Genomic DNA, 14,281 nt, shown 5'->3' with positions numbered 1-14,281 from the left:
TTCCCTGGCCTGCCCCAGCCTGCATTTGGCCTTGTGGCTATGTGCTGGGCATGGATGGCTCAAGTATGCTCCCCAAGGTATGTGCTCTCCCAACACTTGTGCTCCCCAAGGTATGTGCTCCCTAAGGTGGTCCAGGCCAGCAGAAGGCAGCCACCCTTCAGTCAGAGCCTGGAATGGGCAATCTGGGTGCTAAGAATCACTCGAAGGTGGGCAGAAGCATTGACCCTGAGCCGGCTTATTTTAGGAGAGCATTGCACCCCTGTTTGAGATCCGCATGGAGCTGGACGAGGAGGGGCTCACCTTCAATCCATCCTTGGAGGTGGGCTCAGAGCGTGGCTTCCTGGCACTAATTGAGGGCCTGGTCAATGACATCTACAACATGGCCAGGCTCATCCCCCGCCTGGCCAAGGGCAGGATGAGCTACAAGGTCAGTTTTGGCTTCCCATGGCCTGACCCACTCTCCCCACATGGCCACCAGTTGCCTTCCCAGTTTGGAATCACCTTCCTAACTGGGAAACGCCCAGCCCTGCACATTCACAATGACAATGGTTCTGAATGTGATGAGGAACTACCTACACTATTAGGTTCCCCAGGTGACAGACCCTAGTCCCTGTGCTCCCTGCCAAATCCATCTTCCTCCCCAGAGTGGCTTCTCCTGCCAACCTGCCCAAGTGTCTTTCCATGACCATCCCTCACCCCTAGCACAATGCCAAGAGTGTGATTGAACCACTTCTTGATGGTTACTCCGTTCTGTAATTTGAACACTGTGATTGCTGCAGCACTCAGGCACTGTGACAAACATGCCTCCCTCCATTCCAAATGCACCAAACACCCACCATGCCCCACGGAGTGCCTAGGCCAGAGTTGAGTTTGGGGGTGCAAGAGGCATAGGAACTCATCTCCCCCAGGAAGGGAGGTTAGAGATGTGTTTATCTGTTCCCATTAACATTAAAAAATTTTTTTTTAAACTAAATGTTTATAAAAGAGGAGAGTTACTTGGTACACCCCAGCCCATCTACACGCAGTTCACAATTCATAATAATGAGCCCCATATTTCCCTGTGTCCTGTTGTAAGAGCTTAGCAACACCTTCACCAACAGAGAGCCACTTTCCAAGGCAGGAAAAATAAGTCTAGATCAGGCAAGAACAGAGATGCCACACCTGTTTGCATCTCTCCTACCCCCCTCTCAGACGGATCTGGAGGACATGACAGACCTCATAGAGATTCGGGAGGAGGTGTCCAGCCTGGTCATCAATGCCATGAAAGAGGCTGAAGAGTACCAGGACTCCTTTGAGAGGTACTCCTACCTCTGGCTGGATGACCCCCAGGAGTTCATGAAGAACTTCCTGATCTTTGGGCATCCGCCCACTACAGAGGACTTGGACACCCGGACAGATGATGCCATTCCCAAGACCCCACCTAACCTTGCTCAGTTTCAGCAGCAGGTGAGTGCAGACCTCACCCACTGGCATCCTCATCTCCAGAATCTTCCAGTAAAGGATTTAAAACTTGGGTGAATTGTTTTAAGATGTAGGTTCAGGTCTGGTGAGGTCAGCAGGTCAGAAGATGGATGCCTCTGGAAAAACAACTCATTATTCACAGTTTCCAAGGAGGGAACAGGCTGTCCCATGCAGGACCATGTGTGGGGGTGGGGGGTGGGGGCAGCTCCAGGGCCAATCAGGAGGCAGAGGGAGCAAGGGGAAATGCAGGCAAGAACTTTCACTATGGTTTCCACAGAAGGAATGGGAAGAGTAAGCAGGCTGAAGATCAGCTAATTTGAATAATTTCAGCAGGCTGTAGGCTAGAGGGGTTCTCCTGCATTGTCTGGAGCCTGGCCCTGGGGTGATTATGGATAGACCCCAGAGTATAAGACCCCGTGAGAGCCTGAACAAGGGGGTAGGTGGAGCATGGGCTCTGGATTGCCTTGTTTGCTCCCAGGTGAGTTGTTTGCTATCCCTAGAAATTAGACAGGCTTGGGAGGGGCCACTCCTCCAGGGCCAGCAAGGGCCCAGGTGTCAGAGCATCAATAATACAGAAAGTGACACCTGTCAATAATTACCTTGAGTATAAGTGAATTAAATTCTCCATTGAAAGATATAGATTAGCTGAATGGTTTTTTTAAAAAATAATAACCATGACCCAACTATCTTCTGCCTAAAAGAAACTCACCTCACTTGTAAAGACACATGTAGATGAAAGTGAAGGATCAGAAAGAGCTTCCGTACAAACAGAAAGCAACATGAGCAGGAGGGGCTGTAATTATATCACAAAGAATGAATTTTTAGTCAAAAACAGTAAAAAGGAGAACAAGAAGGTCATTATGTAATAATAATCAATTCAGCAAGAGAGTATAACAGTTCTAAACATATATTCAACAAACATCAGATCACTCAGATTTGCAAAACAAATATTAGATCTAAACGGACAGATAGAATCCAATACAAAAATAGTTGAGGACTTCAACACCCCACTCTCGCCTTATTTCACCCAGACAGAAACTCAACAAAGAAACTAGATCTAGCTGAGCATGGCGGCTCATGCTTATAATCCCAGTGATTGGGGAGACTGAGGTGGGAGGATTGCTTAGGACCAGGAATTCAAGACCAGCCTGGACAATACAGAAAGATTTCATCTCTTAAAAAAAAAACATTAGCCAGGCATAATGGCATGCATCCATTGTCCAGCACTCAGAAGTCTGAGGCAAAAGGATTGTTGGAGCCTAAGAGACTGCAGTGAGTTGCGATAGTGCGGTTGCCCTCTAGGCTGAGTGGCAGAGTGCAGCCCCCATCTCTAATTAACAAAAGAAAAAGAAAAAGAAACATTGGCTTTAAAATGCACTTTAAACTAAGAGACATTTGCAAAAAATTTCATCTGATAGCTGCAGAAAGAAAATAAGAAATCATAGTTCATACATGAACTCTGTTTACTGTGTGGTGAGAGAGAGGAAGCCCCTGAGAGCAGCCACCTGTGAGGTCCAGGGGATGCCTTCTTCCACACAGGGTACGGGGCGGCTGAGGGCATTCAAGAGCTTCTGGGATATAAAATAGTACAAAGAAGGATGAGTTAAGGGGGTGCCCTTTAGGAGTCTATGACGAGGTTCACCTCTTAAAGATTTTGTCCTATTCTGCTTTAGAAGTCCTGGGGCATTGCTTGTGTTCTGTCCCTTCCTGGCAGAGTATCCTATTCTGGGGTTTACTGCTAGAGCTGGGGTTAACCTGGGGTGCTGGAGAAGGAAAAATAACTTGTAATTAGCCCCCCACCATGGCCACCACATCCCAGGCACCTGCCTTTGTGGCCCCACCCCCACAGCAGCTGACAGATGAGCAGCCACAGGTGTGCCTGATGCCCCCGCAGGCCTGCAGGCCATGACGGGCCAGTGGTGGCTGTTTTCCAGATTGACTCCTACGAGAAGCTATATGAGGAGGTGTCCAAGTGTGAGAACACCAAGGTGTTCCACGGCTGGCTGCAGTGTGACTGCCGCCCCTTCAAGCAGGCCCTGCTCAGCACCATCAGGCGCTGGAGCCTCATGTTCAAACGGCACCTGATCAACCACGTCATCAACAGGTGGGTGCAGGGACCGTAGCCGCCTACCTCCCGCCACGAGGAGAGCCCAGAGATACACAAAGGGCACCCAGAGGAGGTTGCTGTGTTTGTTGGGTGCCCACCCAGGGCAGGTGTGGGTGTAGAGGTCAGGCTTCAGGGCAAACACTCCTTCCCCTGTTTATTGAGTGCTTATTGCATTCAGGCACCAGGTGCTTTGGAAAGCTTTAAGAGCCTGGGGTCTGGGGTAGGGGCTGATGCTGGACAGACAGACCAGGAACTGTGGAATACAGGCAGCCGTCAAGACTGTGACACTCACAGTGCTATGTGTCACCTGGCTGAGTTCCATCTAGGAGGCCAGCAAAGGCCTCTCTGAGATATGGCCTTAAGCTGGGATTGGTGGTCACCTTGAGCTAAGCTGGGGGGATGGGCGGCTGGGATGATGTACAGGCAGGGGCTCTGCAAGCTGGAGGTTTCTAGGGTCACCAGGAACTCTTCCTCCCCAGGTGGGGCCCCTCGCTGCTGTCGCCTCCTCTGACAGCTCCCCACCCAAGGCAGGGCTCAGGAGGAGTGGCCCATCTCAGATGGTGGCCTTATCCCTTAGCCTTGCTGACCTGGAGGCCTTCATGAAAGTCGCCAGGACAGGCTTAACAAAGCCCCTCAAAGAGGGGGATTACGACGGCCTGGTAGAGGTGATGGGGCACCTGATGAAGGTCAAGGAGAGGCAGGCGGCCACTGACAACCTGTTTGAGCCTCTGAAGGAAACCATCAAGCTGCTCAAGTCCTATGGGGAGGAGATGCCGGAGGAGATACACCTGAAGTTGCAGGTGTGGCGGGCAGTGATGTCAGGCAGGGGGTGCTGGGCTGTGCGGGGTGATGAGAGGAGGAGCTGGGCCTGTATGAGGACATAACCAGGTGTCACACACAACCACGGGGGTGGGCTGCAGGCTGGGTCCCTGTGGAATGGTGGGGGAGAGGGCAGAGGCTTTCCAGGGTACTGGGGCCCCCAGAGGCGGCCTCAGCCTAGAGCAGTGCTCCCTGCAGTTGGCTGGCATTTTACTGGGTTGGAATCACCCTCATTCCTCACATCTCCTGAGCTCCCCGTCAAGCTGGGTGCCAGGGATGGTGAAGAGAGTGAGGGGTCCAAGGACACCCCATGGAGAGCAGGCAGGGGTGCAGAGTCTTAAGGACACCCTGTGGAGAGTAGGCTGGCGGGGGGCCTGAGTTTGCAGAGCTCAGGACAGCTAACTTAGGCTGTGTCACTTGTCAGTATGAGAGGTGGGTGTGCTGGCTGGGCTGGGAAGGACGGAGAGGATGTGTCCGCCAAGGAGATGCCACCCTTCCTCTTCTGAGTCTGGCACTGGAGTGCCTACCTCCCCCCAACCCATCTGCTTTCACCCTCCCTCCCCCATCTGTGTCTGGCCACACACCGGGCCCACTCCCCTGCCCATGTGCACTGGCTCTAGGCAGCATTCAACACCCCACAGCCCAGGCAGTGGATAGAGAGAAGGGACAGAGCAGGCCTGGGGCCCCCAGCACTGACCCCATGATACCTGGGCCCTGCTTGGGGCCTACTGTGTAACTGACCATAGCAACGGGGCACGGACCCAGGATGGGAAGCATGTGTGGCCAGTCCTGGGGCATCTGAGGTGTGGACGAAATGGGATTCAAAGCCTGCAGGCAGAAACCACTGGGGCTGGCCGGCAATTGCCAAAGAAGCAAGAAACATCTCCTCCATTTGTGGAGAGAGTTCATGGGCTGGGATTGTTTTTCTTTGAAATATCTTATGATTACAAGTGCAATGTCTGTCCAAGTGTGGAGAACTTGGATGATGGAAAAATTAATCCGATTGTTACAGTTACTCTGGAAATGGTACAATTAGAGAGGTCACAGGGGGCCAGGGTTGTGGAAGGCAAAGGAGGTCCCTGGTGGCAATGGACACGAGCCTGTATGTGGGGTCAAACCTCATGGGCTACTCACACACATGCACGCGTGCACAGGCGTGCACTCAGATTCAGGCCGAGGAGCACGAGGAAGCTAAGTTCTGTTGTCTAGTTAACAGAGACGCATGAAAGCCTGCCGACGCCGAGGCTCGGTGGAGGGCAGACAAGACTCTGCACCATTTTTGCTTGGCCCTGCCCCTGCAGGAGCTGCCGGAGCAGTGGACGAACACCAAGAAGCTGGCCATCCAGGTGAAGCAGAACGTGGCCCCGCTGCAGGCCAACGAGGTCAACATCCTCCGGCGGAAATGTCAGCAATTTGAGGTACCGCAGCCCGGGGGTGTCAGCCTGGGGGATGCGGTGCAGGCCTTGGCACCCGAATGTGTCCCGGCCACACGCTGGGCGTGGGACACACCCTGAGATGTGCCAAGTCCCTGCATTGTTGTCACACAGCTCAAGCAGCAGGAGTTCAGGGAGAAGTTCCGGCAGGAGGCCCCCTTCGCCTTTGATGACCCCGACCCCTACAAGTCCCTGAATAAGGTACTTGTGCTCCAGGATGAGATTGGGCAGCAACTCTGGAGACTCTGTCGCTTTCTGTCCTTTCCTCAAGTTGTCATTCTGGCAAATCCAGAAACATGGCTTGGATGGGACTGTCCTTGGGCCATGCATGAGCTTGTGTGGGTGTGCGTGTGCTCTTGAACACGCAGACTCAGCATCCCCCAGAGCCAAGGTCTCCCCTCTATGTCTTGCTGCTCTGCTCCAGGCCACTGTGTGCCCAGCTGAACACCTGTCCCTGCGCCTGGCTCTGCCCTCCTATTGCCATTCAGCAGTTTCCCGTCACCCGGGCTTGACACGCCATCCCTGACTCCTTCCTCTCCTGGTTTACCACGTCCAGTGATGGTCAAGCTTCAGCTGTGTCCCCACTGTGTTCCCACCATCCAAGTTCATGGTCAGCATCCGGCATGCACAGTCACATGGCCCTGGACATGGAAATCCAGTGGAGCTCAAGGGGCTGCCATGAGGCTGGAGCATGTGGGGTGCTCAGTGCCCAGGGATGGCCTCTTAGGACACAGTAGGGACCTGCCAGTGCCTCTTTACGTGTCCAGGGCCTGCGGGACCAGCCCAGCCTGCACCTCTGCCTCACTCGGCACCCCAGGCTACAGCAAACATGAACCCCACTATGTCCTTAGGTTTCCCCTTTCCCCACTTCCCAAAGCCTCTGCTTCTGTGGCTCCCAGCTCCAAAAGGCCCTGCTCCTGCCCTCCTTCAGCCATTTTCTCAGGTCACAATCCTGAGCCAGGACACAGAAGTGGCCGATCTCTCTGTCTACTCTCCAGAACACCCAACCCTTGGCCTGGGGTCTCTGGAGAGGTTTGCAGGGAGGGTGCCCTGTGGCCACCCAATCAGTGCACAAGTGAGGCCGTCACCAGGGAGTGAGCACACACTCAGCCCTTCAGTTACATGTCTGTGCACACGTGTGCGTGTAAATACCCAGCACCGAGATGGTAATGGCGGTTGGCTTGTGGTGGTGGGATTTGTGATGAGTTTTTTTTTTTTTTTTTTGGCTTATCTGGATTTTCTAGTTTTCAATATACAACGTATAAAATTTTTAATAAGGTAAAAATATAGTATGAAAATTGGAGAAATGCTGCGAAATCTGGAAACCCCTGAAGGAAATGAAGTGTTTGTACCATGTCTACCAAAGGGCAAACCCCACTTTTGAGCATGCAGCACTAAACCCCCTTCCCACACGCTCAGCAGCAGGGTGGTCTGGGGGTGGAGGCGGCTTGGGTCCCTTGTGCCACGCCCCAGAGAAGGTGTCAGCACACGGTGGAGAAAAGGGCGCAGAACTCCGGGGAGCAGGATGGGGGTGCAGCCCTGCTGACGGCCGCCTCGCCTCCCCAGCAACAAAAGAGCATTGCGGCCATGGAGAGCACCATGGAGGCGCTGTCCAAGTCCGGCAGCCTGTTCGAGGTCACAGTCCCAGACTACAAGCAGCTCAAATCCTGCCACCGGGAGGTCCGCCTGCTGAAGGAGCTCTGGGACATGATCATCATGGTGAGCGCAGGGTGGGCCCCGCAACACGACCCCAGGCTTGGGTGCCCTTTGGCTGTGAGATGCAGCAGTGGGTTTTCCGGTCTTGGCTGGAGGCACCCAAAGGGCCCTGCCATGGAGTCACTCCACTAAAGCGTCTCCCTGCGCCTTTTCCTCCGTACGCAGATAGTCTCCTCCGCCACTGCCTCTCTTTTCTCTCCTCCCCCCCCCCCGTTGTTTCTCACATCTCAACTCTCCTTTAAACATTTTTTAAAAATAAAAAGTACTACTCGTCCTAATCTGCACAAGCTGCTGTGGCAGAGCCCCGTAGCTGGAGCCTCGTGAACAAGGCGTTCGTTTCTCTTCGTTGTGGAGGCTGGAGTCCAAGATCAAGGCAGATTCAGGGTCCGGTGGGGACCCAATTTCTGGCTCGTAGATGACGCCTTCTCACAGTGTCCTCATGTGACTGAAGGGCGAGGAGTCTCTCTGGGTCCCTTTTATCAGGGCACTAAACCTGTCTGTGAGGGCTCTGCCCCATGACCTAATGTCCAGTACCATCACCTGGGGTGGGGATTTCATTTGGGAGACACCGACATTCAGACCACGGCCCACTCCATCTATTCGAAAGACCCTGTGGTTTTAACTTGCGTTTCCTGCTGTCTGATCATGTCAAGTGTCTTGTGCTGGTGACAGTATGATAGTAGCACGTCATCTTTGGTGAACTCTCTATCCCAGTCCTCTACCCATTTTCTAAGTGGATTTTTTTTTGGTTTGTTTTTTACTGTTGAGTTTTGAAACTTCTTTATGTGTGCTGGAAACAAGTTGTTTGTCAGTTACGCAGTTTGCAAATAGTTTTTCCCTTGTTTTTTCATCCTCTTAATAGGGTCCTTTGCAGAGCAAAAGCTTTGAATGTTGATGAAATCCATTTTTTTTAAATTTCAGATTAACCTCAGGGTACAAACAACTAGGTTACAGTGTTTCCATCTGTTAGGTGGAGACCCTCTTATAGTTGTGTCCCACACCCAAAAGGTGTGCCACGTACCTTTACATTACTCCCGTTAACGGGGGAGCACAGCCACACTCCCTCTCGCCCTCCTCCATCCTTCTCCTCCCCCAATCTTGAATGGATTGAGTTGTTCTCTTGTGTGGTTGTGGTGTTAGATCACCTACTGGCTTCACCTTACTACTGAGTACAATGGATTCTTGCTTCTCCATTCTTGTGATGCTTTACTAAGAAGAATGGGTTTCAACTCCATCCAGGTTAATACAAAAGATGTGAAGTCTGCAGCTTTTTTATGGTATGCATGTCCCGCAGTGTGTTAATCCACTCCTGGGTCGATGAGCATTTAGGCTGTTTCCATATCTTGGCAACTGTAAATGATAAAATCCACCTTATCAGTCTTTTCCTCTCATGGAACAAGCATCTGATGTCAAGTCTAAAAACTCTTTGCCCAGATCCCAAAGATTTTTCTCCTTTAAGTTTTACAGTTTTATGTTATACATTTAAGTCTGTGATCCATTTTTAGTACATTTTGGCATAAGGAGTGAAGATTAAATTGAGCTTCATTTTTTTTTTTTTTTTGGCCTATGGATGTCTGACTGTTCCGGCACCATTTTTGACAGCGCTGTCCCTCCATTAAATTTCTCTTTCATCTTTGTCAAAGATCAGGTGGGCGCATTAGTTTGGCACTGTTTATGGGTCCCCTGGTCTGCTCCGCTGGTCTCCGTGTCTGTCCCTTTGTAACAGCAGATGACCTTGATGACCATGGTGACCTGGTGTAACTTAGTGTCAGGCAGTGTGACTCCTCCCACTTTACTCTTGGTCAAGGTTGATTTGTTAATCTAGGATTTGTTCTTCCCATATACGTTTTAGAATAAGCTTGTTATGCCTAGAATTTTAGACAAAAGCTCTGACTGACAAAAATATAATACAATTATATTGCCAAATATAATTCGCCAAATCTTTCTCTCCTCCAAAAGAACGCTCTGGTGCCTTTAAACGGAATTGAATCTGCCCTGTAAAGTCATCTGGGGAGAATTGTTCCCTCTGTCATACTTAGTTTCCATCCAGGAGCACGCTTTGCCTCTTTGTTTTATTTTTTTTAAATACATCATAATAAAATATTGTAGGTGCCCTCATACCCATATTGAGTCTGCATATTTCATACATATGGGGAGAAATCTTTGGAGTCACAGGCTGTATTGCAACCAGGCATAAAGAAGTGGTACAGATGGAACCCTCTTGATCCCTTTTCACAAATAAGCGAGTTTAGTCTCTCTTATATGAGTGCCCTTACAGAACGGGATCATTGTAGTCAGAGGAACGGCATATTGCACTTTCCCATGATAAAAAATTGTGAGCACATTCTGGAGAACACAGGTCATCTCTTCCAGAAGATGACAATAAGCATTTACAGTCAAGATTGCTCAAGAGAAACTCCTCAAAACAAACCAGGTAGGACATGGTACAATAATAGGATCAGAATGAGCTTAAACCTACAGGAAGGGTCATTGATTCCTCTGGGGATTGGATTAAGGTTCCAAGTCTTAGTATTTTCAAGGCAAGCATCTTGGGAACTCTCCCAGTTTTAGCTGACATGGATCCCTTGCAAGCCCAAGCCTCTCCACTTCCAAGCGCCAATATCAACAATCTCTGATCCCCTCAGTAACTAGCAGTTTCTAGATTCACAGTCTGTTTTAGTCCACCCCAAATTAAGGATGCAGCCTTCATAACCTTCTGTTTCCACTCTTGGTAGGATTATTCCTAGGTATTTTGTGTGTTTTCTTTCATACTTTTGTGAATGAAGTTTTTTCTATTATATTTTTGTCTGTCGGTCGGTATAAGTTAGGTTATTGCGCAGTAACAAATAGCCCTACAAATCTCTTGTGTATCGAATGACAAAAGTGTATTTCTCATTCCCACCAAATTCACACTCTAGTTCCAAGCCGCTGCTCCTTGGGCAGCTGTCTACCAAGAAGCCAGTCAGTATTGCTGGCCCAGGTGTCAGTAATGCACTTCCACGATTGCCTAGGCGCATAAAGAGGTGCAGAGCTGGTGTTGTCAGGCATCACTCCTGCTTCATTGGCCAAGACGAGTTATGTGGCCCCACCAGGAACTCAGGGAGAACGACAGCAAGACCCCTGCAGAGGTTTTTGCCAAAATATCTTTGAACTACTAACTTTTAAACTGTACCTTTTTTGATTTTCTGCTGATTTTCTTTTTCTTGTATTCCCCCACTTTACTGAGCTCTGTTCTCAACATTCCTCATTGGGTTTTGCTCCCTGAGAGCAAGTGCGGTAGGGGTGGCAAAGGTGCCTCCCTGACGTGGGCAGAAGGTGAGCTGGGGTCCCCATCCCAGGTGAACACAAGCATTGATGACTGGAAGACCACCAGATGGAAGGACATCAACGTTGAGCAGATGGACTTAGACTGCAAGAAGTTTGCCAAGGACGTGAGGTCCCTGGACAAAGAGGTGAAAACCTGGGACGCCTTCCTGGGGCTCGACAACACGGTGAAGAACATGATCACATCCCTGCGCGCGGTGAGCGAGCTGCAGAACCCCGCCATTCGGGACCGCCATTGGCAGCAGCTCATGCAGGCCACGCAGGTACCACTGCCGGGGTGGGGCAGGGCAGGGTGGCCAGGCCCCATGCTGGTAAAGCCCACAGGGATAGCCTCGGGCGAGAGTGATCAACGTGGTCACACACAGGGCCAGATACGGGTTGGATACTCTGCTGGCCCCAGGTTGAAATCTGTAGTGATTTTTGGATGGGAAGTCCCACGTTTCCCTTGTGTGCAGGGCCCTGCAAACGGTGAGGCTGTCCCGGTTGCAGGTTGCATGTCCTGGGCAGGTGAGGCCCAGGAACTCAGAGGTGTAGGTTTTTCTAGAGATAGCTCCTAGTGGTGGACAGTGTCCACCAGTGGAAACTCCCCACTGTCCACAGACACTGAACAAAACTACATTAAGGGTGGGTGTGGAGGCTCATGCCTATATTCTGAGCACCTTGGGAGACCCAGGAGGGAGGCTCACTTGAAGCTAGGAATTTGAGACCAGCCTAGGCAACATGGTGAGACACTGTATCTACAAAATAATTTTGGTGGGGCGGGGGGGTGGGGGGTGGGTAGCGCCTGTGGCTCAAAGGAGTAGGGCGCCAGCCCTGTATGCCGGAAGTGGTGGGTTCAAACCCAGCCCTGGTCAAAAACTGCAAAAAAAAAAAAATAAAATAATAGTAATTTTTTTTTTAGGCATACTCTCACTTTGTCATACTCAGTAAAGTGATATGGTGCCATAGCTCACAGCAACTTCAAATTCTTAGGCTCAAATGATTCTCTTGTCTCAGCCTCCCAAGCAGCTGGGACGACAGGTGCCCATCACAACACCCAGCTATTTTTTTTTTAGACACAGGGTCTGGCTCTTGCTTAGGCTGGTCTCCAACTTCTGAGCTCAGGCAATCTACCTGCCTTGGCCTCCCAGAGTGCTAGAATTACAGGAGTGAGCCACCATGCCAGCCCTATAAAATGATTTTTTTAAAAATTAGCCAGGCGTGGTAGCTCACACCTGTAGTCCCAACTATGCTGAAGGTTGAGGCAGGAGGCAGAGTTTCAGGCTGCAGAGACCTGTGATTGCACCACTGCACTGCAGCCTGGGTGGCAGAGTGGGACCCCATCTCTTGAAAAATAAAAGCCTATAGTGGGCGGCGCCTGTGGCTCAAAGGAGTAGGGCGCCAGCCCCATATGCCGGAGGTGGTGGGTTCAAACCCAGCCCTGGGCCAAAAACTGCAAAAAATAAAATAAAAATAAATAAATAAATAAAAGCCTGTATTGAGCTGCTGCTCAGCAGAGGCCCCACAGCAATGTCAAGGACCCAGGGAGAGGAAGATTGCTCCCTGCTCCTAAGGGAGCAATGAAAGAAGTGATGGTACACGCGTCATCGTGAAGAGGGGGAGAAATCATTTTTTTCTCCGCCCATCGGAGGTGCTGTGGCTGGGGCCCTGTGGACTCAGCTGACGAGAGACAGATTAACAGGACAAAACAAGCACAAGCTGACACATACATTGTACACATCCACAGAAGCACCGAGCGGGGCGACTCAGTGAGGGCCTTACAACTTGGCTGTGAAGCATCTTAACCACCAATTTTTAGGGAAGTGACAAGACAAGGAAACAGGATTAGGAGCCTCTAAGGGTGGCAAATTGTGGGGAGGTTAATCCGTGGGGGAACTAGGGGTCGCATGGGATGAGCATCCATAGCTGTGCACCTAGGGCCCTCCACTGCCCTCTCTGGTCCAAGGAGGGTCTCCACCGTCCCCCTCCACTTTTCTGTCCTTCAAGGTAGGGGAAGGGGGCACCTTGGCAAATTTATGTCCTGCTTGTTGCCAAATAGGAAGAGGCCAGAGCTTCTCTTTTAGCTCCTTCTCAGTTGCTTTCAGCTCAAAATAACCTTTAAGCCAAAGTGGCATGTTTGGGGGTGGCGTGTTTTGGTAATGCTGGTTATCGTGTGTGGGTGCCTTGTACGTGGGGTATTCAGTTGTGGTTCCAAGAGTCTGGAGGGGAAAGTCACCTCCAAGGGGAGGGATGAGAAGGAAGGCTTTATGTGGTGGTTGGCCTGGGACCTTGGGAGAGGGGCTGCAGAGGCAGGCAGAGGTGGGGGGGAGTGGATGCATCAGAGGGTCAAGGGCCACTTGGCCCAAAGCCAGCATGGCAGGAAGTCACAGCCACCACCTCCTGGAGAAAACCCAACCTAGGTGGGAAGTAGGAGGTCAAGTGGCTGTATACTCTCTGTACAGGTCCCGGCAGCCCTGGACGGCAGCCACTTGGGAGGGCACGAGGGCCTCCTCCCTGCCCCCGCTGCACCGTCCAGGCAAACCCAGCCCTGCAGCTTCCTGAGGGCTCCCCTGCCTCCGAGCAGATCTGTGTCTCTGGGATCTGAGCCACTGGGGCAGGGGGCTCTTGAGTGCTGAAACTGCAGGATTCCCAGTTCCCCAGCCCTCAGGCACTGGTATCCCACCCAGGGGCAACCAAAATGTCCCACTGAAAGAAGAAGTGGGCACGTCAGGGAGACCCAGGCAGGTGTTTTCACAAGTGTGGTTAGAGACACTAGATTCCGTGGGGCGTGGTGGCTCATGACTGTAATCCCAGCACTCTGGGAGGCTGGGGCAGGTAGATGGCCTAAACTCACGAGTTCAGACCAGCCTGAGCCAGAGTGAGACCCCATCTCTAAAAAGTAGCTGGGCGTTGTGGCGAGCGCCTGAAGTCCCAGCTACTTGGGTGGCTGAGGCAAGAGAATCGCTTTAGCCAAGAGTTTGAGGTCGCTGTGCTTCTACTGTGCCACAGTACTCTACTGAGGGTGACAAAGTGACATTCTTTTTTTAAAAAAATAATGTAAATTTTAAAAATAGAGACACTAGAGTCCATCGGTTCCAGACTCAGAAAGGTGTGTCTGCGTGACAGTGGAAAGCATCTAAGATGAGGGACCAGAGGTGATCTGAGAACTGGGCAGTACTGGGCAAGTAGCTGGGGTTGATTCTAGAGTGACTGCTACGACTCAGCCCCGAGGCCCAGCCATTCCGGTCATTACGGCTATGGGATTGGCCCTTGGGCTGCCCCAACAGAGGCCCCAGACTGGGCAGAACTTCTGTCCAGGGGCCAGGAGTTGAAGGGGGTGCTCCCTCTCTGGGCTCTGGGGGAGGATCCTTCCTGCCTCTTCTGGCTTCTGGTGGCTCCAGGCATCCTTGGCTTGTGGCTGAGTCGCTCTAACCTCGGCCTC

General features: G+C 51.4%; 1 protein-coding gene across 1 annotated transcript in view; it reads left to right on the top strand.

The window, feature by feature from the left end:
* Positions 1-14,281, top strand: part of DNAH17 (dynein axonemal heavy chain 17) — a 118,845-nt gene that overhangs the window by 23,941 nt on the left and 80,623 nt on the right. Inside the window, exons 18-25 of the mRNA XM_053570537.1 lie at positions 245-427; positions 1,192-1,446; positions 3,396-3,565; positions 4,146-4,368; positions 5,689-5,805; positions 5,935-6,021; positions 7,387-7,539; positions 10,875-11,123. Of these exons, the coding sequence (XP_053426512.1) occupies positions 245-427; positions 1,192-1,446; positions 3,396-3,565; positions 4,146-4,368; positions 5,689-5,805; positions 5,935-6,021; positions 7,387-7,539; positions 10,875-11,123 (1,437 nt within the window). The remainder of the gene's footprint in view (positions 1-244; positions 428-1,191; positions 1,447-3,395; positions 3,566-4,145; positions 4,369-5,688; positions 5,806-5,934; positions 6,022-7,386; positions 7,540-10,874; positions 11,124-14,281) is intronic.

This window comes from Nycticebus coucang, chromosome 18 (genome assembly GCF_027406575.1).
Source record: "Nycticebus coucang isolate mNycCou1 chromosome 18, mNycCou1.pri, whole genome shotgun sequence".
In the NCBI taxonomy this organism is placed as follows: domain Eukaryota; kingdom Metazoa; phylum Chordata; class Mammalia; order Primates; family Lorisidae; genus Nycticebus; species Nycticebus coucang.
The sequence above is the reverse complement of the archived record's forward strand: the minus strand, read 5'-3'. Positions and strand labels throughout refer to the sequence as shown.